Source organism: Pituophis catenifer, unplaced genomic scaffold (assembly GCF_029215685.1).
Source record: "Pituophis catenifer annectens isolate HBS135680 unplaced genomic scaffold, rPitCat1.0.hap2 SCAF_6, whole genome shotgun sequence".
Taxonomy (NCBI): domain Eukaryota; kingdom Metazoa; phylum Chordata; class Lepidosauria; order Squamata; family Colubridae; genus Pituophis; species Pituophis catenifer.
In genome coordinates this window covers 2,287,184-2,315,165 of record NW_027256886.1, presented here as the reverse complement: position 1 = coordinate 2,315,165, position 27,982 = coordinate 2,287,184, and the positions used below count along the sequence as shown (strand labels likewise).

Sequence of the window (27,982 nt, the reverse complement as noted above, 5' to 3'; positions counted from 1 at the left end):
CGTTGTTTTTTTTAAAACGTTTGCTTGTTCAGGTAAATTCAGATTTACCACTTAAAGAAGGAACCTGTTTGGGAATGGATGCATCTGCTTTAAAATTAGATGCTGCTTTAAAGTTAAATTTCCCTTGCTGACATCCTCCGGCTGTGTTGGACTACTGTGCCCATCGTCTCTGTTAAGCAGAACAGGATATCTGTGGACTTGCTGATGGGAATGAGATGAAATCAAGCATGGTCTTAAATATTGGAGACATATATATATATATATATGTATATACAGGCAAATCTGACATTTTTAACATAAAATATCCCCAAAGAAGAGAGACAAAGGAATGTAAAACTAAACTTAAAATAATCTTTATTTTTTTTTCCTTCATAAATTAGGCAACTAAGTAGGCTGGTACATATACAATAAGGCTATGTAGGGCTCAGGGTGGATTTGATTTAAATCACGATTTAAATCACTAGCAAAAAGGCTTCATTTAAATCAACTCGATTTAAATCATAATTTTTAAAGAGCAACTGTCATCTCTCCTCTGACTCGCTGTTGACTTACTGATAGTCCCAATATTACAGAATATACAGCCTCAGCTACATACCTTCATGCTGAATAAACTAAATTATGTATCTTAAATAGAAAACTATCTTTAGATAGATTTTTACTCCAAAATCATTTTATTAAAATAAATCTGATAAAAATAAAAAAAATCCAATTTAAATTTTTTAAAAAATCCAATTTTTAATTTTTTTTTTTATTTTTAAAAAAATCAATTTTTATCCACCCTGGTAAAGTTTCATATTTGAGAGCTAGCTTGGCCCAGGGATTAAAGCATCAGGCTAGAAACCAGAAAGCTGTGGGTTCTAATCCTGCCTTAGGCATGAAAGCCGGCTGGGTGGCTTTGGGGCCACTCCTTTTTCCCTCAGCCCATGATGTGAGACTTGAGTGACAAATTGGTCGATCAATCCCTGTCACAATCAAAGGTTTAACACTCGGTTAATCTGAAGAAGAAGGGAAAAAAGCACAGCCTATATACTTTTAGGGGAAACACTAGCTGCTTTGTGTTTGATACGCTTTGAGTGCTGCCAACATATTAACTATCTAAAGCAGATGTGTATGTGGCTGATCTTTGCAGGTGCTCTGTGATCTTTGAATATACAGCTGCTGTGAAATATTGTGACAGGTGCTGAGCCAAGTCTTCAAAGGATCTCTGGAATCAACTGCGAAGGATTTCACAGTCCTAACAGGCTGGTCCAGCCTTTGAAGCTTAAAGTAGCATCTGGTTGCAGAGACAGAATATAGGAGAACGATCCGTCACAGATCTTCATTGGAAGCGCGATCTCTAGCAGCCTGCCTTTTATGAATTGGGGGACTATCAGTACAGCTAGTCCTCGATTTACGACTAAAATGGAGCCCAGCGTTTCTCTTGCTAAGCAAGACAGTTAAATGACTTTTGCCCCCATTTTACCACCTTTCTTGCCAAAGTCGTTAAAGCGAATCACACCGTTGCTAAGTTAGTCACACGGTTGTTAAGTCCACAAGTCTTACGGTTTTGCTGGCTGAGGAATTCTGGGATTTGAAGTCCACAAGTCTTAAAGTGGCCAAGGTTGGAGACCCCCGATAATGATAAAAGGAGAAGCTTGTTGATTTTTTAAAATACCTTTTAACCATTACCTTAATGATTTATAATCAGCAGCTAGCTCAGTTTGCATTCTCAGGTCCAGCCATAAGAGTCATGTGAAGAAGAGGGGGGAAAATAGGCTTAGATGGAATAATTTGTCCGTCAACGAAGGCCAATCTCTAAATTTCACTCCGCTTGTCAGGATTGTGGGAATAAATTCATTTAGCTCTTGGACAGCGGCTTTGAACCAGCTCTTCTTGAACAGAAGTTATTATTGTCATTCACTCTTCTTGTTTTTCTCAATACAGGACATATAGTCCCCCTTGTCTTTCTCAAAGTCCTGTTAGGTAAGTTACGAAGGTCAGTGAAAAAAGCTTTCACTGAGTAGAGATTCCAACAGAACTGGTTTTTTTTTTTCCTCCTTCACTCCACCAGACTTCCAAGTCGGGCATGTAATTGTCACCTGTGTGAAATTAACGCCTTGCAACGAATGCCTTGGCCCATGCTTGTAATTTTTTTTAAAAAAATGGAAATGATGCTAAAATAATCTCTCCTTCCTCTCCCTTCCACCTCCCTCTCACGGTGATGGGTATTTTCTTGCCTTGGAGAAAATAAAAACGCTGCTTGATATAACCACGGGAAAACAATTCTACTTGGTCCAGGAAAAAGGTTTCTCAAAAAAACCTACACACCTCCGATTGTTCCTCTGTCGTTCACATTCACCCCTCTCTTCTGCACTTAGAAATAAATAAGGAAGCTTGGATAAAGTTGAGACAGATAGCTAAATTATTGCTTTAAAGCAGAGGTCTTCAAACTTGGCAGCTTTAAGACTTGTGGACTTCAACTCCCAGAATTCTCCAGCCAGCTATGTTATGCTGGCTGGAGAATTCTGGGAGTTGAAGTCCACAAGTCTTAAAGCTGCCAAGTTTGGGGAGCCTTGCTTTAGAGACTTATGAATTTAACCCTCTCTGCCTTGAGAAGGGAACGTCCGCAGTTTCTCCCCTAAGTGGCATTGATTAGCTTCTGAAGTTGGGAAATAATTTGACCGAAAAGTTGAAAGATGAAACGGGTTGGTGCTTTCCCGCTGTGTAGGATGACAAGCCCTCTAATGAAACCCAGGAATCCTTTTTTTATTTTATTTTTTAATATCTAAGGCCATCAGACAAAGTTATTATTTTTTGGCTTTGACTCCGTGTATCACCGGAACACATGTATTTATTAATGCATTGTAAGCCGCCCTGAGCCTCCGGAGAAGGGCGGCATATAAATCGAACTAATAAATAAAATAAATAAAAAAAAAAATTTTTTTTTAAATCAAACAAAGCACACTGGGTGGTATACCTCCTGTAGCTTATCCAACCATCCCTGAACTCAAAGTCACAAAGGCTTTTTTTTTTTTTTTCAATCTCGAAGCAGAAGCAGGACTTCTCCCTTTCAAGCTACTTTTTCTTTCTTTCCTTTCCTTTTTTTTTGCTAGTTTGAAGGATGACGACAGTGGCGATCATGACCAGAATGAAGAGAACAGCACACAGAAAGATGGTGAGAAGGAAAAAAACGATAAAGACAAACCCCAAAACAGCACCAAGAGGAAGGTATGTCCCTGTCTTTTCTCTAGAGACTATAGATCAGAGATCAGTGGATTACAGTTCTCAGAAGGTGATCCTTCATCCCCAAGCTGGGGCCCTCCAGATCAGTGGGAATTGCAACCCTCAGCCCTTCTAACCAGCTCCTGGATCATAGTCTGATAGATTTGGAGGAGCTTCAGCTAAACTCTTAGAAGGGTCTGCATCAACTGTGGGCAAAATACAGGGAGTCCTCAACTTACGACCCAAATGTTGAGCCCAACATTTCTGTTCCTATGTGAGATGGTTGTTAAGCGAGTTTTGCCCCCATTTTGTACGACCTTTCTTGCCACAGTTGTAAAATGAATCACTTGCCGCTGTTAAGTTAGTAACGCGGTTGTTAAGTGAATCTGGTTTCCCAGACACCGATTTAAACTCAAACCCCATCACCATGAAGGTGGCTGTTTTGTGAGCACTGCAGGGAAGATAGGATTTCAGGCTTCCAAAAAAAAAAAAAAGTCATTATCATGGTGGAAAGAAAAAGGCTTCTCTCCGGGAGCTTTTACTTGGCCTACGTTTTGGGAAAGAATTTATAGCAGATCTTGAGCCATGGTGGCGCAGCGGTTAGAATGCAACATTGCAGGCTCACTCCGCCCACTGCCAGGAGTTTGATCGTGACCAGCTCAAGGTCGACTCAAGTCTCCCAGCCTTCCCAGGTCGGTAAAATGAAAACCCTGATTGTTGGGGGCAATAGGCTGACTTTGAAATAAAAAACTTCCAGTTTTTTATGTTTGATTAATAGTAGTAGAGCTGTGGTGGCGCAGTGGTTAGAACGTAGTATGGCAAGCAAACTCTGTCCACTGCCAGCAGTTCAGTTCTGACCGGCTCAAAGTTGACTTCCTTCCAAGGTCGGTAAAATAACGACCCAAATTATTGGAAATGGAATGGAATGGAGTGGAGTGGAGTGGAGTGGAATGGAATGGAATGGAATAGAAGAATAGGATAGGATAGGATAGGATAGGATAGGATAGGATAGGATAGGATAGGATAGAATAGAATAGAATAGAATAGAATAGAATAGAATAGAATAGAATAGAATAGAATAGAATAGAATAGAATAGAATAGAATAGAAAATATGGAATGGAATAGGATAGAATAGAATAGAATTCAATTCAATTCAATTCAATAGAATTCAACAGAATAGAATTCAATTCTTTATTGGCCAAGTGTGATTGGACATACAAGGAATTTGTCTTTGGTGCATATGCTCTCAGTGTACATAAAGAAAAAACAAAATATATACAACACTTAGTGATGGTCATAGGATACTAATAAGCAATCAAATCATACTAGGAAACGATAAAACAATATAAATTGTAAATGTTAAGGATATTGTTGTGTTAACCAAACAGCAGAGCGTAGAGCACAGGGAAACGGTGCTGAGAGCAATAAATAAAATACATTCAAACTGGTTTATCAAAGTTTTTACTTTGTAGCGAAAAACAATCTCATAGTCTTTAATCAATCCAAGTCTTTGCCAGTCAAATCAGTCCAGTGATACAAAAGTCTTCTTACCATACAAAACAGCAGTAGGTAATAAACAGCAACACATTCACGCTGGTAACAGGTCACGCTGGTAACATATCCACCCACGATGATAGCATATCCACCCACGATGGTAGCATATCCACCCACGATGATAGCATGTCATCAATGACTACATTTCAGCTCCCTTCTTAAATACAGTTACAACAGAGCTTACCAATCAGGATGCAATGACTCAGCATTACAATGACTCAGCAGTACTTCTTAAAGTCATAGAATACATATTCATGTTAAAGTCATAGAACACATATATTGTCCATATATTGCCTGGACAACCTGTTAGGCTTACACCATATCCTAACAGTAAAGATACAAGCAAGATGGATATAGCCATAAGTGATAGGGAAGAGATAGGTACTAGGAAGGATGAGAACAAGAACAGTAATACAGTCTTAGTAGTTAATTTGACAGTGTTGTGGGAATTAGTTGTTTAGCAGAATGATGGCATTCGGGAACAAACTGTCCTTGTGTCTTGTTGTTCTGGTGTGCAGAGCCCTATAAGCGTCGTTTTGAGGGTAGAAATTGAAACAATTTATACGCTGATTCTGTAAACCGCTTAGAGAGGGCTGTAAAGCACCGTGAAGCGGTATATAAGTCTAAGTGCCATTGCTATTGCAGGCTAACTCTGTTCACTGCCAGAAGTTCAGTCCTGACCAGCTCAAGGTTAACTCAGCCTTCCATCCTTTCAAGGTCGGTAAAATGGGGACCCAGATTGTTGGGGGGCAATATGCTGACTCCGTAAACCGCTTAGAGAGGGCTGTAAAAGCACTGCGAAGCGGTATATAAATCTTAAGCACTATTACTATCGCTATTTTTGATTCCCCCTTTATTCGTTGGGAGCTATACTTCTGACTTGGCCTATTCAGGAAATCTAAAAAACCGAGCAAGTTGTTAACCGTGGTTTGCTTAAAAACCTCCTGTGGCGTTTGTCAGAGCAACTCAATTCCATCTGCTCCCTTACGCCAAGGCAGGGAAACAAATTCCTCGTTGCCTCGCAAGGTTGTTTTCATTTAAGAGCTGTTCTCCTCCAACCAGAGGCACATAAAGGCGTGTAAGCAGAGTTCGTGAACTGGCCTTGTGCAACGAGCCACTTTTAAGATGCCTCTCAGGAGCCTCGTCCGCTGCCAATTTGGAGAAACTCCAGCAAAGCACCCCGTGCCGCTAATCTCCGACTTGAAATATAGTCAGTTTCTGGCAGACTAAATGGTCTGTTTCGAGCTAGCAAGAGAGATGGAATTTCAGGAAGAAAATGAAGCTAAAACCGGCAGGGAACAAGGCAGGTTGCTAATGCTTGCCAATGTCTCTTTTGAGAAAGGCGTCGGGTTAAATGAGTGCTTTGAATTTCACCCGCAGGCTGCGGTTCCAGGACCGGCTGAGCACCCTCTGCAGTATAACTACACCTTCTGGTACTCCAGACGGACACCGGGAAGGCCCACCAGCTCTCAGAGTTACGAACAGAACATCAAGCAAATTGGCACCTTTGCCTCCGTGAGTGCATTTCGGTTGTGTGGTTCCGACAAAGCTTGAATGGGTGGGATAGGCGTACCAAGAAGAGAATCAAGGGATACGCTGTGACTGTTTGGGTTGTCATGATGTAAAAAAGATGTTGAGATTCTAGAAAGAGTACAGAAAAGAGCAACAAAGAGAATTAGTGGACTGGAGGCTAAAACATATGAAAAACGGTTGCTGGAATTGGGTATGTCCAGTCTAGAGAAAAGAAGGACTAGGGGTGACATGATAGCAGTATTCCAGTATTTGAGAGGTTGCCCCAAAGAAGAGGGAGTCAAGCTATTCTCCAAAGCACCTGAGGGCAGGACAAGAAGCAATGGGTGGAAACTAATCAAGGAGAGAAGCAACTTAGAACTAAGGAGAAATTTCCTGACAATGGGAACAATTAACCAGTGGAACAACTTGCCTCCGGAAGTTGTGAATGCTCCAACACTGGAAATTTGAAAGAAGAGATTGGACAACCATTTGTCTGAAGTGATGTAGGGTTTCCTGCCTGGGCAGGGGGTTGGACTAGAAGACCTCCAAGGTCCCTTCCAACTCTGTTACTCTATACCAGCCTTAGATATAAAGTCTTTTCTTCCAAGATGAGACTCCAGTGAGCCATTACCAGTTAAAAGGGAAAGTCTGACCCTGGAAACAATTTAAATATTGTATTCCCAGGCTACATCAGATCGTTTATATCTTACAGTCTCCTTTTATGGTACAGGCAGTCCTCAACTTACAACTGTTAATTTAGTGACCGTTCTAAATTACAACAGCAGGGGGAAAAGCAACGTATGGCCATTTTTCACACACACCACCGTTGCAGCATCCTCATGGTTGTCCCAAAGGTGCTTTTTCCAAGCGGCAACTGGACTTTCTTTGTTTTTCTTTGAAGACGTTTCTCTTCTCATTCGAGAAGCTTCTTCAGCTCTGACTGGATGGTGGAGAATGGAAGACAGGAAAGTCCACATTCTGGACAGGAGAGGACCGCTGGTTTGAAAGAGGGGTCAAAGAAATGGTATAGGGTTTCCTGCCTAACCAGGGGGTTGGATTAGAAGACTCCCAAGGTCCCTTCCAACTCTACTCTACTCTACTCTACTATTCTATCTATTCTATTCTATTCTATTCTATTCTATGGCCATCTGTATCCAAATTGAACAGCCCTCTCTCAACAGAGGGGGAGGGATACGACATCATCTATCTCCAGTCTACAACATGTGTCAAGTTTTGTGGTCGTCTCGAATAAAATGCATTTCAAACAAAATCTTTGAAGAAAAAACTCCTTTTTATTGAGCACGACATCCTAACCTGACTCAAAACGAAGCCAACACTGACGTCCAGCCCCAAAACCCCCCCTTTCTGTTCCCCACTCCCCTGCACTCATTGGCCATCTTCCAAGTCATTCTACCCCTAATCTACTCCAACTCAAAGGAATTCCCCCCTCCCATCCCATCTCCTATGGGACATTATCTCCAGGGAAAATAAGTAGGTGAAAAGTCAGCTGTCCCTTTCCAGACGCCTTCGCTTCTCCTTCTTATGTCAGCACTAGAGTGAATGCAGGTTGAAGTGCTGACAACATGGTCCTTTCAGCAGCTCCAAGAAGGCTCCACACCCATTTGCACCACTCAGGTAACCCTGAGGACACAGACAAACCTCCAAGCGGCCTCAACGACTCTCTAAAAAGGATGCAAATGACCAGCTGTCTGCAAGGAGTATAAGTCCTCTTCCCCACCATCCACTCAGAGTGGAAGAAGCTTCTTGGATGAGAAGCGAAACATCTTCAAAGAAAAACCAGAAAGTCCAGTTGCCTCTTGAAAAAAAGTACCTTTGGGACAGTCATGACCTGGATAATTGAGACTCTCCATAAATATTCACCATCTCCTGGTTTCTACGCCGATGTCTTAACCAGAAAGCCAAACTGGCTCTCACATATGAAGCACTTCATAACCCAACCTATATGCAAATGGGTTTCTCCTCTTATAGGAGAGCCCTGTTAATCTGGGAAAAAAATAATCAGGAGTCTGGTAGCATTTTTTCCGACAAACTAATTTTTATTAAAAGGTACTACTTCAGTGTTTTTTTCCCTTTACAGCTTTTATGGAGTTTTATCTGTGCAAGATGCTCAATTTTATTTTATAAATGAATATTAAATTGATGGGTAAAATCTTTCATTTGAGTTCTTATTTGTTGCCTTTAAATTGTAAATTTTTATTTTAGCTGACAAAGAAATGTTTCTGCGGTGTGCCCAACCAATGTGGGCTGTTCCAGCGTCGATAAACTCCACAACCTCTCAGCTTTAGCTTGCATAATCAGCTTATACAGATCCCATCAGACAGGATAGGTTCTGTAGTCCAACAACTTTTGTTTCCTCTGATGTGAAGTATCCAGAAAAGTTTTGTGTCACAAACATGATGTGAATTTTCAGAGGATAAGGATAAGCATAATTTTTATTTCTATACCGCCCCTCTCCCGAAGGACTCGGGGCGGTGTACAGCCAGGTAAAAACACAATACAAATCACAATTTAAATTTAAAAAAGAGATTAGTTTGACCAATTCAGGTTTCTCTTTGTATACAAATAAATATAAATACCCTGTTTCCCCGAAAATAAGACATCCCCTGATAATAAGCCCAATCAGGCTTTTGAGCGCATGTGCTAAAATAAGCCTCCCCCCGAAAATAAACCCTCCCCAAAAATATTTAAACACAGAGCTGGAAATCAGGTAAGACGGCAAGAGGAGCCCCGTCTTGCTTCACGCACCCCAAAACAAGACTTCCCCAAAACTAAGGCCAAGTGCTTATTTCGGGTTCAAAAAAATATAAGACGGGGTCTTATTTTTGGGGAAACGTGGTATATGTACCAGGGCCTGGTGGCTCAGCAGACTAAAAGCATTGTGATTAACACCAGCTGTCTGCAATTACTGTAAGTTCGAATCTCGCCAGGCTCAAGGTTGACTCAGCCTTCCATCCTTTCTAAGGTAGGTAAAATGAGGACCCAGTTTGTGGGGGCAATAAGCTGACTTTGTATAAATATATATACAAAAGTATGAAGGCTATTGCTTAATGCACTGTAAGCTGCCCTGAGTCTCCGGAGAAGGGCGACATATAAATCAAATAAAAATAAAATAAATAAATATATTAACATATTGTGATACATGATCATAAATACTGTACAGATACTCCTCGACTTACTACCACAATGGAGTCCAAAATTCCTGTTGTTAAGTGAGACATTTTCCCCACTGTACGACCTATCTTCCTGCAGTTGTTAAGTGAATCACTGCAGTTGATAAATTAGCAACCCGGTTGTTCAGTGAATCCGGCTTCCCCATTGACTTTGCTTGTCAGAAGGTTGTAAAAGGGGATCATGTGACCCCAGGACACAGCAGAGGTCATAAATACGAGCCAATTGCCAAGCGTCCGAATTCTGATGGCATTCGAGTTCATAAGTAGGCCGTAAGTATGAAAAACTGTCCTAAGTCACCTTTTTCAGTGCCGTCGTAAAACTTCGAACGGTCACTAAACAAACTTGTAATTCGAGGTTTGTAGTTTGTGTTATAAGCAAGATGAGAGTTTGAGTAGGAAAGATGAGTTTGCCTGTTGCAGTTTGAATTGGCAAGATGAGAAGGAAGGAAGGAAGGAAGGAAGGAAGGAAGGAAGGAAGGAAGAAAGAAAGAAAGAAAGAAAGAAAGAAAGAAAGAAAGAAAGAAAGAAAGAAAGAAGAGAAAGAGAGAGAGAAAGAAAGAAGAAAGAAAGAAAGAAAGAAAGAAAGAAAAGAAGAAAAGAAGAAAGAAGAAAGAAAATCTTACCAAACCAGTTTGATTCACCGAAATGCCACATTAGACAGTAGAAGTAGAAGGTTACGTAAATACTGTTTGGGAGGTTTACCGGGCAACCTTCTTAAGATTTAATCAGAAATAAGATTTGGTCCCTAGAGGGCAGCAGGACTCTCTGGAACGGCTGGCAGATGCTTGCAACATCTGCTGAAGACCCCGGCAGCAGGAGTCTTTTTAACGATGAAGGAAGGCGAATAATAGACGTGTCCCAGGGTAATGTTCCAGGATCCGATCTGGGTGGGTCACCAGGACAAGAGGTTTTATCTTCCCAGCCTTTGGACTGCTGCTGGAGCCCATCCTCAGGGAACTTTTCTCTCCAGCAATAGAATAGGAGATGGATAGGATAGGATAGGATAGGATAGGATAGGATAGGATAGGATAGGATAGGATAGGATAGGATAGGATAGGATAGGATAGGATAGGATAGGATAGGATAGATAGATAGATAGATAGATAGATAGATAGATAGATAGATAGATAGATAGATAGATAGACAGATGATTGATTGAGAGAGAGAGAGAGAGAGAGAGAGAGAGAGAGAGAGAGAGATGGATAGATAGAGAGATAGAGATACCGTAGATAGATAGATAGATAGATAGATAGATAGATAGACAGACAGACAGATAGATGATTGATTGAGAGAGAGAGAGAGAGAGAGATGATAGAGATGGATAGATAGAGAGAGATACCGTAGATAGATAGATAGATAGGTAGATAGATAGATGGATGGATGGATGGATGGATGGATGGATGGATGGATGGATGGAAGGAAGGAAGGAAGGAAGGAAAGGATAGGATAGGATAGGATAGGATAGGATAGGATAGGGCAGGGGTCAGCAACCCGCAGCTCTGGAGCCACATGTGGCTCTTTCATCCCTCTGCTGCAGCTCCCTGTCGCTGGTTGGCTCCACAATTGATAGGACTTTTGGTTAGGACAGGTAGAGGAAAAAGGACGCCGTGCTAGGAGGAGACTCTATGGTGGGGGAACCGGGACTTCCGGTTGGCTCCAGAATTGAATGGGGGGGGGGGCTTCCAGTTAGGACTTTTGTGGCTCTTTGAGTGTTTAAGGTTGCCGACCCCTGGGATAGGGTGTAGAAGATAGGATAGGATAGGATATAGGATAGGAGTGGATAGGATATAGTGGATAGGATATAGGATAGGACAGTGATGGCTAACCTTTTTGCCATCGCGTGCCAAAAGCGGGGGGGGGGAGCACGGGGGGGTCATGCACGCGCGTGCCCACACCCATCATTCTATGCACCCCGCCACCCCTCTCGCTCTCCCCGTTTTTGGCACGTGATGGCAGGGTGGGCCCATTTTTCGCCTTCCCCATACTCTTTCTAGGAGCCTGGGGAGGGCGAAAACAGCCTTCCCCACTCCCCCGGAGGCCGGAAACAGCCCGTTTGCCAACTTCCGGCCATTGATCATGTGACCTCAGGGACGCTACAACACTTGTAAGTGTGAAAAAAAGGGTCCTAAGATACTTTTTCCAATGCCATTGTAACTCTGAACGGTCACTAAATGAACTGTTGAAAGCCGAGGACTGCCTGTATTCCAACTCGACAAGCCCATCACGGGCAGGACTGCTCTGGGCAGGACGCTTGAATGGATCATTGAATATCAAGCATGATATTTCATAATACATTCATAGGTCCTGCCCAGAACAAATGTCAAGCGGACACGACTTATTATCTTCTCTCTCCTGGAGGTAGGATCATCCTCCTTCTCTCCCAGTTTTTTTGTGGCTTTGTCATCTTTCAGGAATCCTCCAAGTTTAGTAGAAGGGGTCCTGTTCGTTCCTTCCGTATTCTGTAATCCATCTGGCCCTGTTCATTCAATCCCTTCATTCTTCTTTATTTTATTTTATTATATAAAATGCAAAAAAAGAAAAGAAAAGAGGAAATTAAGGGAGGGAAAGGGAACGGGGAAAAGGGGGTGTGAGATATAAGGGGGAAGAGAAAAAGAAAGAAAAGGGGGCATTGACTTCCAACTCTTATTTATTTATTTATTTATTTATTTATTTATTTATTTATTTATTTATTTATTTATTTATTTATTTATTAAATTTATATCCCGCCCTTCTCCCTGAAGGGACTCAGGGCGGTGAACAGCCAAGAATTAAAATAACATACAGTATAAAAGTTAAAAAAATTAAAAATAAATTAAATTAAACGGCCGCCCCAATTTAAGACCCCTAGCGATACAATTAAAAAACCCCTAAAACCTATTCAGGCCAGGCCGGCTTGCTGAAATAAAAACGTCTTCAGGGCCTTACGGAAAGTGCGGAGATCCAGAATCAGCCGTATTCCGGGAGGTAGCTCGTTCCAGAGGGCGGGTGCTCCCACAGAGAAGGCTCTCTTCCTAGCACAGCACAAGATACACGCGCTCCGACCTCAACTTTTTGCTTTTACACATTAATATATAACCAGCCATTTCTATAACACCAAATCTTTCTAATCAACAAAAACCAAGATCAAAGTTTCATATATATTTTTTTTTGCTTCTTCACAAGCACAAATTCCAGAAGCGATATCCAAATAAGAACCTATTTTCCTCTTTAAATAAAGTAATCAACTTAACCATTCCTGCTTTATCTTCCTTGCTAGGGAAAGAATGTGTACTTCTACTTGCACCGAGTAATCTTTATGAGCTGTCACGCATTTTTATTTGCAAAATTTATTATTTTCTTTCAAATTCTTTAGCCTTACTGAGAAAAAAAAAATGAATGGGGGGTGGGAAACCTTTCTTTCTCACTCTCCTCTAGCCCTGTTCATTTAAATTAACCTCATTTAAATTAGAACAATTAATCAGTGGAACAACTTGCCTCCAGAAGCTATGAATGCTCCAACACTGGAAGTTTTTAAGAAGATGTTGGATAACCATTTGTCTGAAGTGGAGTAGGGCAAAGCAAAGCTGGCTGAGGAATTCTGGGAGTTGAAGTCACACGTCTTCAAGTTGCCATGGTTGGAGACCCCTGATGTAGAGTATCCTGCCTAAGCAGGGGGTTGGGCTAGAAGACCTCCAAGGTCCCTTCCAACTCTGCTATTCTATTCTATTCTATTCTATCTACTCTACTCTACTCTAACTCTACTCTACTCTACTCTAACCCTTAACTTGTCCTCCTTCCTTAGGGACAAGGGCTACATTTCCTTTCTGAGAGACATAAAATAAGATTTAAGCAGTTCTGCCTTTTTACCGATTTGCCCTTTTTCCTCGCAGTGGATCTATGCTGTCTTTTATTCTGAACGTATCCAAAGTAATCCTTTATATTGGTTTGGTATCCTCAGCTTTTTTTAGCGCTTTTACCTTTCCTGACGGGGTTTCCTACAGTTTCTGGTGATTTATCTTATAGGACTTTTTTTTTTTTTTTTTTGGGATGATGTGCCTCCCCTTCCATATCCCAGTCACGTTTCATTTTTTCTCTTCATTTTATTTATTTATTATTTATTTATTTTTAAAAAATTTTATACCGCCCCCTTTCCCGAAGGACTCGGGGTAGTGAACAGCCAAAATTAAAAAACATACAATATAAACATTAAAATACTATAAAAACAAAATTAAATTTATATTGGCTTCCCCCAATTTAAAACCCCTTACCCATAAAATTCAACAATTAAAAGATTTTTAACCCAGCCCGGCTTGCTGAAATAAAAAAGTCTTCAGAGCCCGGCGAAAGGTCCGGAGGTCCGGGATCAGTCGTATCCCTGGGGGTAGCTCATTCCAGAGGGCGGGTGCCCCCACAGAGAAGGCTCTTCCCCGGGGGGTCGCCAGCCGACATTGCCTGACCGACGGCACCCTGAGGAGACCCTCTCTGTGGGAGCGTATTGGCTGGTGGGAGGTTATCGGTGGCAGAAGGTGATCTTGTAAATAACCGGGCCCTAAGCCATGGAGCGCTTTGAAGATGAGAACCAATACCTTGAAGCGCACCTGGAAGACCACCGGAAGCCAATGCAGCTCGCGCAGAGGAGAGGTGTAATTTTAGAGAGCGCAGTATATATCCCTGCTGGACTCTAGATTTTTCCCCTTTTTCCTTCTTTTAGGAATTGATTGGGATTCAGAAATAATGGAATAACACAGTTGGAAGATCTTCTAGTCCAACCCTCTGCACAAGCAAGAAATTCTATACCACTTCAGACAAATGGTTGTCCAATCTCATCTTAAAATTCTCCAGTGTTGGAGCATCCACAACTTCTGGAGGGAACTGTCCCACTGATTCATTGTTCTCGCTGTCAGGAAATTTCTCCTTAGTACTAAGTTGCTTCTCTCCTTGGTTAATTTCCACCCATTGCTTCTTGTCCTGAATAGATTGACCCCCCTCTTTTTTGTGCCAGCCCCTCAAATACTGGAAGATTGTTATCGTATCTCCCCTAGTCCTTCTTTTCCTTAAACTAGACATACACAATTCCTGCAACCATTCTTCATATGTTTTAGCCTCCCGTCCCCTAATCATCTGTTGCTCATTTGTTGCTCTTCTCTGCACTTTTTCCAGAGTCCCAACATCTTTTTTGTATCGTGGTGACCAAAACTGGATGCGTGTATTCCAGATGTGGCCTTACTAAGGTTTTATAGAGCAGTACTAATACTTCACATGATCTGTGCCTCTGTTTATACAACCAAGGATTGTATTACGTTTTTTTGGCTGCTGCCCAGGGGTGAAATCCAGCAGGTTCTGACAGGTTCTGGAGAACCGGTAGCGGAAATTTTGAGCAGTTTGGAGAACCGGTAGCAGAAATTTTGAGTAGTTCGGAGAACCGGCAAATACCACCTCTGGTACCACCTCTGTCACGCCCACCAAGCCACAGCCACAGAACCGGTAGTAAAAAAATTTGGATTTCACCACTGCTGCTGTCACCCACTGCTGGCTCAGGTTTAAGGGATTTGTTAGGTTTCGATGTCATCTCAAATAAATTGCACTCCCAAACAATTAATCTTTGCTGAAATATTCCATTTATTGAGTACGACAGATCTGGCCCCCTACGACTTTGTCGTAGCCGATACTAACCCTCTGACCCCCAAACCCTTCCCTTTCCGTTCCCCAATTCTCATCTTCTCATTGGCCATCTTCCAAGTCAGTTTCCCCAGCTTCTGACCTTACCCCACAGGAATGTTCCCCCCACCATCCCATCTCCTAGGAGATATTATCTACAGAGAAAATAAGTAGGTGAAAAGTCAAGCCTTGTCTTTTTATGGCAGCATCAGAATGCTGACAGGATTGTCCACTAGGACTCTGAGGTCCCTCTCACAATTCCTATTTTTGAGCCAGGTTTCGCCTAATCTGTACTTGTACTTTTGATTTTTCCTGCCCAGGTGTAAAACCTTGCCTCAATTTGTCCTCAACTTACACCCGCAATCGGTACCAGGATTTCTGTTAACTAAGCAAGGAAATCAGTTGTGCCTGATTTTACAGCCTTTTTGCCACTCTTAAGCAAATCACTGCAGTTGTTAAGTGAATCATCTGGTCATTAAGCAAATCCAGCTTCCCCCAGTGACTTTGCTTGTTGGAAGCCAGCCAAGGGAAGTTTGCAGTGGTGATCACATGATCCTGGGAACTGTCATACATGCTGCAGCTGTAGTAAGTGCGAGGAATGGTCATCCTCAGTCACTTTTTTCCCCACTGCCGTCATAACTTTGAAAGGTGGCTATGTGAATGGTTGTAAATCAAGGACTATCTGTACCATATTTTGACATATTAACCATGGACAATTCCAGAGGGCAGATCCAGGAAGGTAGTTGCTTACAGAATCAGAATTCTGTGGAGCTAAACAGTTCAGTCACTTGCTCCTACCCAGCCATATTGTGATATTTTTTATGGAGATTCTTATCATAGATCGATGGCGATGCTGATGAAACCAGATGAATTCTGCATCTGTTATCTTTTTTCGTCTGGCTGGGATAACAGATTCGTTATTTAAAGCAGCCAGATTGTCTGTGATAGTTTGTAGAATGGGACTGCAATTAACCATTGATTAATTTTCAGTGTTTTATGTGGGTTGTGTAATAATAATAATAATAATGTTGATTTGTTCCTTTTTCTTGGATTGCTTTTAGTCCAAATTATGGAGGAAATTGCACTGTTCCTTCATGATTGGTGTAATCTTTAAACCCAGTAAAATAAAATAAAATAAAATAAAATAAAATTATAAAATAAAATCAATAATAATAATAAAGAATTCCTCTTTGATGATCTTAGTAACTTTTGGTCATGATATGATTTGTGCATATTGGCTTGATGTTTAAGTTTCTCTCTCTGACCATGTAAACTGATTAGATTTATTTTCATTTATTTATTTTCATTTATTTATTTAATTTATTTATTTTAGTTGTCACATTAGCCAATGACAAAAGTGAAGAGAAATAAATAAGAGCATCATTTGCCCCTACAGTGACCCCCAATACAGGTGATCCTCGACTTATGACCCACAAATGAACCCAAAATATCAGTTGCTGAGACCTTTGTTAAGTGAATTTTGCCCCAATTTACGACCTTTCTAGCCGCCGTTGTTAAGCGAATTGTTGCACTTGTTAAATTAGTAACACAGTTGTTAAGTGAATCTGGCTTCCCCATGGACTTCGCTTGTCAGAAAGTCACAAAAGGTGATCACAGGACCCCGGGACACCGCAACCGTCATAACTATGAGTCAGTTGCCAAGCGTCTGAATTTTGATCATGTGACCTCAGGATGCTGCAACGGTTGCAAGTGTGAAAAACTTGTCACATTTTTCCAGTGCCACTGTAACTTTGAACGCTCACTAAATGAAACGTCTGTCAGCACTCCAAACTACATTCGTTCCAGTGCTGACATGAGGAGGAGAAGAGGGGGGGCAGCTGGCAAGAGGACGTTTGACTTTTCACCTACTTATTTTCCCTGAAGATAATATCCCCTAGGAGATGAGATGGGAGGGAGAACATTCCTGGGAGCTGAAGTAGTAGATATGGGGAGAGTGATTTGGAAGATGGCCAATGAGACGCAGAGAATTGGGGAACAGAAAGGGAAGGTTTGGGGTCAGGAAGTCAATGTTGGCTACGATATGATCAGGGACAGATTGTCGTGCTTAATAAATGAAAGATTTCATCAAAGATTCATCAAATTGTTTGGAAATGCAATTTATTTTGAGACGACACTGAAACCTGACAATGTCGTAAGTCGAGGACTTGCCTGTATTAACTTACCAACTGTAGCGATTGACTTAAACAACTTTGGCGAGAAAGGTCGTAAAATGGGGTTAAACCCCACTCAACAGCTGTCTCACTTAGCTGTAGGTATTGCAAGTCCATATGTACGATATGCCATGTGCTAAATAAGGTAAAGGTAAAAGTTCCCCTCGCACGTACGTGCTAGTCGTTCCTGAGTCTAGGGGGTGGTGCTCATCTCCATTTCAAAGCCGAAGAGCCAGCGCTGTCCGAATACATCTCCGTGGTCATGTGGCCGGCATGACTCAACACCAAAGGCGCACGGAAAGCTGTTCCCTTCCCACCAAAAGTGGTCCCTATTTTTCTACTTGCATTTTTTACCTGCTTTCGAACTGCTAGGTTGGCAGAAGCTGAGACAAGGAACAGGAGCTCACCCCGTTACGTGGCACTAGGGTTTCGAACCACTGAACTGCCGGCCGACCTTCCGATCGACAAGCTCAGCGTCTTAGCCACTGAGCCACCGCGTCCCTATATGCACTAAATAAATATATACAAATGAATGTCTTCCAGGTGGAACAGTTCTGGCGGTTTTACAGCCACATGGTCCGTCCTGGGGACCTGACAGGCCACAGCGACTTCCATCTTTTCAAAGAAGGGATTAAGCCGATGTGGGAGGTGAGTCTGAGGCGAGCTTTGCTTGCTTCCTGGGACTGACATTTCTGCTGTGGAAGTAAGCCGGGCTCAAACCCATTCTGTAGTCTGTCGGGATGCTCTCGCTGTTCCCCGTTGTTCATCCGTTTTTCACCCATTTTCTTTGGTGGGAAGGGGGAGCCTTTGGCCAACGATCCTGCCAAGGTTTCCACACTGCATTGGTTCAGAATGCTCTGGCCTATAAATTATTGGTTCGATTTTTCATCTACCTTCATTTACTTTATCAGGAAGTCAAGATGGCGGACATTACCTAATACTCTTTCCTCCCTCTTATTTTCCCCTCAACAACAACCCGGTGAGGTGGATTGGGCTGAGAGAGAGGGACTGGCCCAAAGTCACCCAGCCAGCTTTCGTATCCAAGACGGGACTAGAACTCACCACCTCCTAGTGATTGGCTCAAAGTCACCCTGCCAGTTTTTCCCGCTAAGGCGGGACTAGAATTCACCATCTCCTAGCGATTGGCCCACAGTGATCCCGTTGGCTTTTATGCCTGAGGCAGGACTAGAACTCACCACCTCCTGGTGATGGGCCTAAAATCACCCAGCTGGGATTCATACCTAAGGCAGGACTAGAACTCACCCTCTCTGAGTGATTGGCCCACAGTCACACTGCCGGTTTTTGTGCCGAAAACGGGACTAAAACTCAACGGTTTCCTGGCTTCTCAGCCAGCAGCTTAACCGCTGCACCAAACCGGCTCTCCGTAAACAGGTGCTGTTTATAGGAACTGCCGCCCACTTTCACACGTCAAGTTTGCAAAAGAGGGAATAGACACGTCTTCTGTTGAAGAATAGAATAGAGTGAATGAGCTGGAAGGGATATTGGAAGTCGTCTAGTCCGTCCCTCTATTCAAATAGTGACCCTATACCAGTGGTGGGTTCCTCCCGGTTCGGTCCGGTTCGGCCGAGCCAGTAGAGGTGACGATATGATGTCACCAAATCGGTTCTCGTCCCCCCCTGCCCTCCCACTCCCCCACCCCGCCACGTTATTCTTACCTTTTATTTGGTCCCACCCCCAATCTATTGCTGCCTCCTGAGTCCCAGCTGATGACTAGAGGGAAAAAAACTGTTTAAACTCTTGCCGCGGGGCTTCAAAGAGCCGTCCTCAGTGTTAAAAGCAAACAAATGAGTCGGGTCGTAAGTGCGAGGACTGGTTGTAAGTGTGAGGACCTTCCAGAAATGATCCTGACCAGCTAGCCACGCCTACCTAGTCACATGACCTCCAAGCCACACCCACAAAATAAGCCACATCCACAGAACCAGTAGTAAAAAAAATTAGAACCCACCCCTGCCCTATACCCGTGATGGCGAACCTATGGCACACATGCCAGAGGTGGCATATAGAGCCGGTTTCTAGCTGGTCTTCACGGGCGCCGGGGCGCCGGAAAACAGCTCAAAAAAACGGACCAAAACAGCAAAAAAATAGGCTGCTTTCAGGCAATTTTCAGGCTGTTTTTCGAGCCGTTTTTCGGGCTGTTTTTGGCCCAAAAACGGCTTTAAAAATGGCCTAAAATGGCCAAAAAACAGGCATGCGCATGCCAGCCAGCTGGTTTTTGGGTTTCTGGCGCTCTGGTGCATGCACATGCACATTCCGGCTTGGGCACTCGGTGCCGAAAAGATCTGCCATCACTGCCCTATACAAATGGATGTCCAGTCTCTTCTCAAAAGCCTCCAGTGATGAAGCACCCACAACTTCTGGTGGCAAGCTGTTCCACTGGTTAGTTGTCCTCACTGTTAGGAAGTTTCTCCTTAATTCCAGGTTGCTTCTCTCCTTGATTAGTTTCCAGCCGTTGTTTCTTGTCCTGCCCACTGTCAGAAGAATTGTCTTCTTTTGTCACAGACCCCCCCACCCCATCAGTACAGCATCCTTGCTCTCTGCAACCTTAACCCTCAAGCCCTTGTTAAGTTGACCATTAATTTTCTCCTTCTCCCTCTTCCCAGGACGATGCCAACAAGAACGGGGGCAAGTGGATTATCCGCCTGCGAAAGGGCCTCGCATCTCGGTGCTGGGAGAACCTCATTCTGGCCATGCTGGGAGAACAATTTATGGTGGGGGAAGAAATCTGCGGGGCCGTCGTCTCCGTCCGTTTCCAGGTGAGTCGCCGGGGGGTTAACGGGGGATGGCTGCCAATCTTGACCACAGGGCTGTCCTGTCCCAAAGGTGCTTTTTCAAGAGGCAACTGGACTTCCTTGTTTTTTTTTTCTGCTTCTCATCCAAGAAGCTTCTTCGGCTCTGTGTCAGTTTTGGAAACTATATTAAGCCGGAAGCTTCCATGCTGCCACCTTCTCATGTGCGGGAAAGTAGGAGGGGGGATTTATTTGAGGGTTTTGAATTTAGACAGAATATCATTCTTCCTGTCGGTCAAGGTCAGGCCGATCCTGCATCTGGAGAAGGAGTGGTCGGAGTGCTGAGTCGAGAAGGGACGGACGTTGATTGGAGCATGCGATCGACTGAGGAGAAGGGGAATGGTTTTGGGGAGGGTTGACTTACTGAAGGAAAACCCGGACCTCTCAAGATTCGGGTTTTCCCAGATGTGCCAGTTTACCTATTCTAGTAAATACCGTGTTTCCCCGAAAATAAGACCCTGTCTTATATTTTTTTGAACCCCGGAATAAGCGCTTGGCCTTATTTTCAGGGAGGTCTTATTATTTTGGGGCGCGTGGAGGAAACCAGAGTAAATGGCAGGGACTGGCTGCACATGCGTTTAAATATTTTCAGGGAGGGCTTATTTTCAGGGGGGGCTTATTTTAATGCATGTACTCAAAAGCCCAATTGGCCTTATTTTTTTTTATTTTTTATTTTTTTAATTTGATTTATATGCCACCCTTCTCCGGAGACTCAGGGCGGCTTACAATGCTTTAAGCAATAGCCTTCATTCTTTTGTATATTTTATACAAAGTCAGCTTATTGCCCCCACAAACTGGGTCCTCATTTCACCTACCTTAGAAAGGATGGAAGGCTGAGTCAACCTTGAGCCTTGGAGAGATTCGAACCAGCAGAAATTGCAGGCAGCTGTGTTAATAACAGGGTGCACTAAACCCTTGTACTATCAATATTATCAGGGGATGTCTTATTTTAGGGGAAACAGGGTAGAACTTTGAAAAATGCTTGCGTCAGAGTCTTTACTTGGAGTTGGGGTTTTTCTGGAATGCTGACTCTCTGACTGGATGGCGGGGAATGGAAGGATTTATATTCTTTGCAGACAACTGGTCATTGGCATCCTTTAAGAGAGTTGTTGAGGCCACTTGGAGTCTCAAAGGAGCTTTTTCAGGAGGCAGCTGGACTTTCTTTTGTTGTTTCTCTGAAGACGTTTCGCTTCTCATCCAAGAAGCTTCTTCAGCTCTGACCGGATGGTGGGGGAATGGAAGGATTTATCTACTCCTTGCAGACAGCTGGTCATTTGCATCCTTTTTAGAGAGTCATTGAAGCACCTGGAAGTTTACCTGTGTCCTCGGGGTCACCTGAGTGGTGCAAATTTCATTTCATTTCATTTCATTTTTCATTTTATTTAATTTGTATACCGCCCTACTCCCGAAGGACTCAGGGCGGTGAACAGGCACAAGATAAAACACATAGAATACAAAAATTTAAGAGCAGAAGTAAAATCAAATTAAATCAATTTAGCCCAAGACAAATTTAAAACCCCAGGTTAAGAACAAATTAAAATTTACATTAAAAAGAGAATGGGAGAGGTTAGGCCAGACCAGCCTGGTGAAATAAAAAGGTCTTGAGAGCGCGGCGGAAGGTGCGCAGATCCGGGATCCTCCGTATCTCCGGGGGGAGCTCATTCCAGATCGTCGGTGCCCCCACAGAGAAGGCTCTCCCCCTGGGGGCCGCCAGCCGACATTGTTTGGCCGACGGCACCCAGAGGAGTCCCTCTCTGTGAGAGCGTACCAGCCGGTGGGAGGCCGTTTGCGGCAGGAGGTGGTCCCGTAAATAACCAGGCCCTAAGCCATGGAGCGCTCTAAAGGTGGTAACCAAAACCTTGAAGTGAACCCGGGAGAAGACCACCAGGAGCCAGTGCAGCTCGCGCAGGAGAGGTGTTACATGGGAGCGCCACGTTGCTCCCATAACCACCTGCGCGGCCGCACTCTGCGCCAGTTGGAGCCTCCAAGTGCTCCTCAAGGGGAGCCCCATGTAGAGAGCGTTACAATAGTCCAGGCGGGAAGTGACGAGGGCATGAGTGACCGTGTTTAAGGAGTCAAATGGTTCCTGTCGTCTGCAATTTTTCCTCTGGAAATCCATTCCTACTCCCACATCATTCCAAGGGTCCCAAATTTTATAGCTAAAAGTCTGTAGAGATTCTCAGCCATCCAGGTCATGGTCGCCCCAAAGGCTGTCCTCTTTTCATCGTCTCCTGACGGTTCTCCCTGCAGGAGGACATCATCTCCATATGGAACAAGACGGCCAGCGACCAGGCCACCACGGCCCGGATCAGGGACACCTTACGACGAGTCCTCAACCTTCCCCCCAACACCATCATGGAGTACAAAACGCACACGGACAGCATCAAGTACGTGCTGCGGCGAGGGGGGAGGGCTGGCGGGTTGCTGGAATGCGCTTGGTTCTGTGTCCTTACGGGCCGAAGGTTGCTTGAACCCAAAAACGTAATGTGTGCATGTTCTGTTGCGGGGGGGGGGATGTCTCGTCAGGGCTGTGAACCCCCTAGCTCAGCAATTTGCAAGCTCTGTATCCTGAAGAGCAGAACTGTGACTGCTCCCCTCAGGAATGTGCTCTGCCCCAGAGATCCTAGGACAGTGATAGCTAACCTTTTTCTCGTTGTGTGCCGAAAGCGCACGTGCCGGCACCCATAATGCAAGGCGCGCACTGCTCCCCTGCCCCCCCACGCACGCAAACCCCCCCCGCTCCACCACCACCCCCGTGGATGCGTGCACGACCATCCATGCCACCTCTGTGCATGCACACAGGATACCCCCCCCCGCCGCCGCCAGGGATGGGTTCTACTTACCTTTACTACCGGCTCGCACGCATGCGCAGAAGCGTTTTGATGACGTTGGAGTGGGTGGGCGGAGCCTCCCTCCGGTTTTACTACCGGTTCTATAGAAGCGGTCCAAACCGGGGGCAACCCACCACTGCCCCCCGCTCCCCCCAGCCCCAAGTGCATGCACATGTGACACCCCCCGCCCCCCGTTTTGGGCCTAGCAGGCCTTCCTACAGCCTTCTGGGCCCAAAAATGGGATGGGGGGTACGCCCCTGCCCCCGTGCACTATCCCTGCCCTGCCACGCATACACGAGTCCCCCCTGCACATGTTTGCACATCTCCTGCGTGTGCCCCACACATCCCAAAAATCAGCTGGCCAGTGGGAGGTGCACACACACGCATGTGCGGTGGAGCTGAGCTGGGCGACGGCTTGCATGCCCGCAGAGAGGGCTCTGCGTGCCAGCCGTGGCACAATTGCCATAAGTTCGCCATCACGGTCCTAGGACAACTTTTTCTGAATTCTCCTTCACTTCTTTCTGACTGACAGGCAGGGAATCGGTTATGGCCTTTCATACCATCAGGAACTTGACATTTATACAGATAGTCTCTGACTTAACGACCACGATGGAGCCCGAAATTTGTGTCGCTAAGCAAGACAGTTGTTAAATTGCCCCATTTTACGACCTTGCTTGCCACAATCATTTAAGTGAATCACTGCAGTTGTTAAGTCGGTAAACACGGTTGTTAAGTGAATCTGGCTTCTCCCTTGACTTGGCTTGTCAGAAGGTCGCAAAAGGGGATCACATGACACCCCCCCCCCCGAGGACACTGCAACCGTCATAAATATGAATCAGTTGCCAAGTGTGTGAATTTTGATCACGTGACCGCGGGGATGCTGCAACGGTCGTAAGTGTGAAAAATGGCCATAAGTCACTTTTCTCAGTGTCGTCATAACTTCGAATGGTCACTAAATGAACTGCTGTAGGTCGAGGGCTATCTGCATTAAGCTATCTCTAAGCCAGCATTTCACAACTTCGGCACTTTTAAGATAAGCTTGGCCGCTTGAAGACTTGTGGACTTCAACTCCCAGAATTCTCCAGCCAGCTCTGCTCTATGTCAGAGGCCTTCAAACATGGCCGCTTTAAGACTTGTGGACTTCAACTCCCAGAATTCTCCAGCCAGCTATGCTCTATGTCAGAGGCCTTCAAACATGGCAGCTTTAAGATTTGTGGACTTCAACTCCCAGAATTCTCCAGCCAGCTATGCTCTATGTCAGAGGCCTTCAAACATGGCAGCTTTAAGACTTGTGGACTTCAACTCCCAGAATTCTCCAGCCAGCTATGCTCTATGTCAGAGGCCTTCAAACTTGGCCGCTTTGAGACTTGTGGACTTCAACTCCCAGAATTCTCCAGCCAGCTCTGCTTTTTTGGACATGCTGGCTGGAGAATTCTGGGAGTTGAAGTCCACAAGTCTCAAAGCGGCCAAGTTTGAAGGCCTCTGCCTTACACAACTCGAATTTCCCATAGTCACCAGGCTGGCAACTTTTAACATTCTTCGCGTTTGGGAGGCAAAAACGGCAAGAGAAAAAAAAAATAACGTAGCGTGACCACCGCTCTGCATTCCTGGAGGAAATTGAAATACAAAAAACTAACGAGGATTTATAAGCCCATTAAGATTTATAAATGCTCTCAAGAAGGCACTATGTAAATTGACTTGCGCCGGCACAAATGATTTCTGAGCGTTACAAATGCTGTATATTAAATTTCCCCCAGCTCCTTCAGTGACAAGGGCTCTTTAACCAGAACAGAGGATAGTAATATATGGAGGAGACGGCGGTATTTTAAAAGAAGGCTGTTCTGGTTTACCAGAGGAGACCATTCAAGATGACGTTTATTTTCTCGCCAAATGATAAAAGATTGCCACTTATTCAAGAGCTTGGCGTGAAAAATGTGAAAAACACCTCAATGCTCTGTAAGCAAAAGAGGCCGGTCGGATCATGAGGACTGACGTTAAAAAAAGAAAAAAAATACTAATCGGAGTAAAAGAGACAAAACAGGACCGAAAATAAAATTCAACCCTGAGGAGAGTAAAATGGGGTAGAATCTTCTCCCTGACAGGACGCTTCCCTCACGTCCAAAAAGAATTTTCCGGTAAGATCAGATCAAAAGCCCTCAACTTACCGTAACCGGGTTACAGGTAGTCCTCGGCTTACGACCACACAATGGAGTCCAAAAGTGACACTGCTCAGTGAAACGTTTGTTAAGTGACTTTTGCCCTGCCACCATCGTTTCCTGCCACCGTCGTTAAGTGAATCATTGTGACTGTTAAGTTAGTCACACGGTGGTGAAGCGAACCTGGCTTCCCCGTTGACTTTGCTTGTCAGAAGGGTAGCCAAAGGGGATGATGGCATGACCCCCCCCCCCCCCGGGACACTGCGACCGTCATAAATATGAACCGGTCAGCCCAGCATTTGAATTTTGATCATGTGACCACGGGGAAGGCTGCGACGGTTGTAAGTGTGAAAAACGGTCCTAAATCATTTCATTGCCGTTATAACTTTGAATGGCCATTAAATGAGCTGTTGTAAGCCGAGGACTACTTGTATTAACAGTGGCAGCAATTTGTATAATGATGGTGGCAAGTAAAGTTGTAAAACGGGTCAAAATTCACTTAACAACAGTCTGGCTTAGCAATGGAAATGTTGGGCTCAATTGTTTAGGGAGATTCTCATGGTTGTCCCAAAAATGCTTTTTTTTTTTTTTTTTTTTTTTTTTTCAAAAGGCAACTGGACTATGTTTTTTTTCTTGAAGATGTTTAGCTTCTCATCCAAGAAGCTTCTTCAGCTCCGACCGGACTCCGGGGTCGTAAATCGAGGACTACTTGTAATTATATTGATTGGTTGACTAATCATCAGGTCATTTTTGACACTTAGCAACCACATAGATAGATTTTCTCCAGGACTCTCTGTCCCTAACCAGGTCCACTATAACTGAGTCCATCTGCCTTGGGGCTGATCGTCTTCTTCTGTTTCCTTACACGGGAGGAGGAAAATGCTGGCCAAGCGTTGGTCACTGGGTTAGATTTCCACCTGGGGGTTTGGCAATCTAGCTGAACCCCCAAATTCCAGTGAGAGAAATTCCTTTCTTCCTTCCTTCCTTCCTTCCTTCCTTCCTTCCTTCCTTCCTTCCTTCCTTCCTTCTCCGTCCCTCCCTCCCTTCCTAACTCACTCACTCCCTTCCTTCCATTTCCCTCCCTCCCTCCCTTCCTTCTCCATCCCTCTGTCCCTAACTCCTTCCCTCCCTCCCTTTCTTCCTTCCCTCATCTCCCTTCCTTCCTTCCTTCTCTGTCTCTCCCTCCTGCCGTCTTTTCCTTCCTAACTCACTCGCTCCTTCCTTCCCCCAATCTCCCTCCCTTCCTTTCTTCCTTCCTTCTCCATCCCTCCCTCCCTTCCTAACTCACTCCCTCCCTTCCTTCCATTTTCCTCCCTCCCTTCCTTCTCCGTCCCTCCGTCCCTAACTCCTTCCCTCCCTCCCTTTCTTCCTTCCTTCCCTCATCTCCCTTCCTTCCTTCCTTCTCTGTCCCTCCTCTCTTCCTCCCTTCCTTCCTAACTCACTCACCTCTTCTTTCCTTCCATAGTCCTCCCTCCCTTCCTTCATAACTCCTTCCTCCTCCTTCCCTTCCTAACTCCCTCCCTCCCTCCCTCCCTTCCTTCCTTCCTAACTCACTCACTTCTTCCTTCTTTCCTTCCTTCCATACCCCTCCCCCCCTTCCTTCATAACTCCTCCCTCCCTCCCTTCCTTACTCACTCACTTCTTCCTTCCTTCCTTCCTTCCTTCCTTCCTTCCTTCCTTCCTTCCTTCCTTCCTTCTATACCCTCCCTCCCTCCCTTCCTTCATAATTCCTTCCTCCCTCCTTCCCTTCCTAACTCCCTCCCTCCCTTCCTTCCTTACTCACTCACTTCTTCCTTCCTTCCTTCCATATTCCTCCCTCCCTTCCTAACTCCTTCCCTCCCTCCCTCCCTTCTTTCTCCCATCTCCTTCCCTTCCTTCCTCTTTCCTCCCTCCCTCCCTCCTGCTTGCCTGCCTTCCTCCCTCTCTCCCTCTCCCTCCCTTCCCTTGCAATGACTCACCAGCAGAAATTAGGCACCGGTGCGGTGGAGGAAGGGGGTAGGTAGGTCCCTCTTGGTTCTCTCCATCCGCTCCACTAGACATTGTGTTCAAGGTTCCCCCAGCTAATGATGATGACACCCCTGGAGGTCGCCGTACACTGAGAGCAGTTGCAATGGTGTTTTGTTTTGTTTTTTTCCCCAGACTGAGGAGGCTTGTGCAGACAAAGCAGGAATTCCGTCCACATTTGGGGTTTTATGGTTTTATACCTTTTATTATTCTCTCTGCTGCAATCCGGCATCCATCCCAGATTTTGCAGCCTAGTTTATTCATGGGGGGGGGCACGTATATGTCGTACAACGGTATATATTATTTTAGGGAGACGCGGTATCGGCAAATTTGGGGTGTCAAACCAAAGGTAGGCAGACCATTGGAAGGTAGAGCCGAACTGAATGTTCCTTTGTTTCTTCCATTTCCTGGGCTTTTTAGATCAATGGTGAAATGCACACAGGCACACACTATTTCCTGCTTTCAATGCAGCCGCAGGCTCTTTGCAGCATCCCCTTGCGCCGGAGAAACAGATTGAAAATGGAGCAAATCCCCCCCCCCCATAATACTTCATAAATAACCTAAGCATAGCTGCAGACTTCTGGTTGTCTGAAGGGAGATTTGAGAGGGATGCTCAGAAACGGAGGGAAACTGCCTACTTAACAGGAAAGGAGATTTATTAACGGATCGGTTACTGGCAGCTCAGAACATTTGGGTGCTCGGCCACCACTCCGGTGGCGCCCACCTGTTCAAGCCTTCCCCAGCCGTGCGCTCCCCGAACGCCTGCGGGTGGCTGAAGCCATCCTGCCTGCATAGGATGCGCATCGCTTTCTAGCACATCTGGAACAGCCCAGCCGACATGTGTTCGGCAAAATGCCATCAAATAAATAACCAGCGCGGAAATCAGTGCACGGAGAGGCTCATCGCCCGGAAAGCGA

General features: G+C 44.7%; 1 protein-coding gene across 6 annotated transcripts in view; it reads left to right on the top strand.

Moving 5' to 3' along the window:
• EIF4E2 (eukaryotic translation initiation factor 4E family member 2) overlaps nucleotides 1–27,982 on the top strand; it is a 46,563-nt gene that overhangs the window by 4,287 nt on the left and 14,294 nt on the right. For 2 of the 6 annotated variants that reach the window (XM_070944992.1, XM_070944991.1), the window contains exons 2-8: nucleotides 1,924–1,962; nucleotides 3,093–3,207; nucleotides 5,402–5,473; nucleotides 6,137–6,271; nucleotides 17,811–17,915; nucleotides 19,889–20,041; nucleotides 22,325–22,461. In XM_070944992.1, the coding sequence (XP_070801093.1) occupies nucleotides 1,924–1,962; nucleotides 3,093–3,207; nucleotides 5,402–5,473; nucleotides 6,137–6,271; nucleotides 17,811–17,915; nucleotides 19,889–20,041; nucleotides 22,325–22,461 (756 nt within the window). The remainder of the gene's footprint in view (nucleotides 1–1,923; nucleotides 1,963–3,092; nucleotides 3,208–5,401; nucleotides 5,474–6,136; nucleotides 6,272–17,810; nucleotides 17,916–19,888; nucleotides 20,042–22,324; nucleotides 22,462–27,982) is intronic. The other 4 variants (XM_070944993.1, XM_070944995.1, XM_070944996.1 and 1 more) reach the window with 4 other exon arrangements.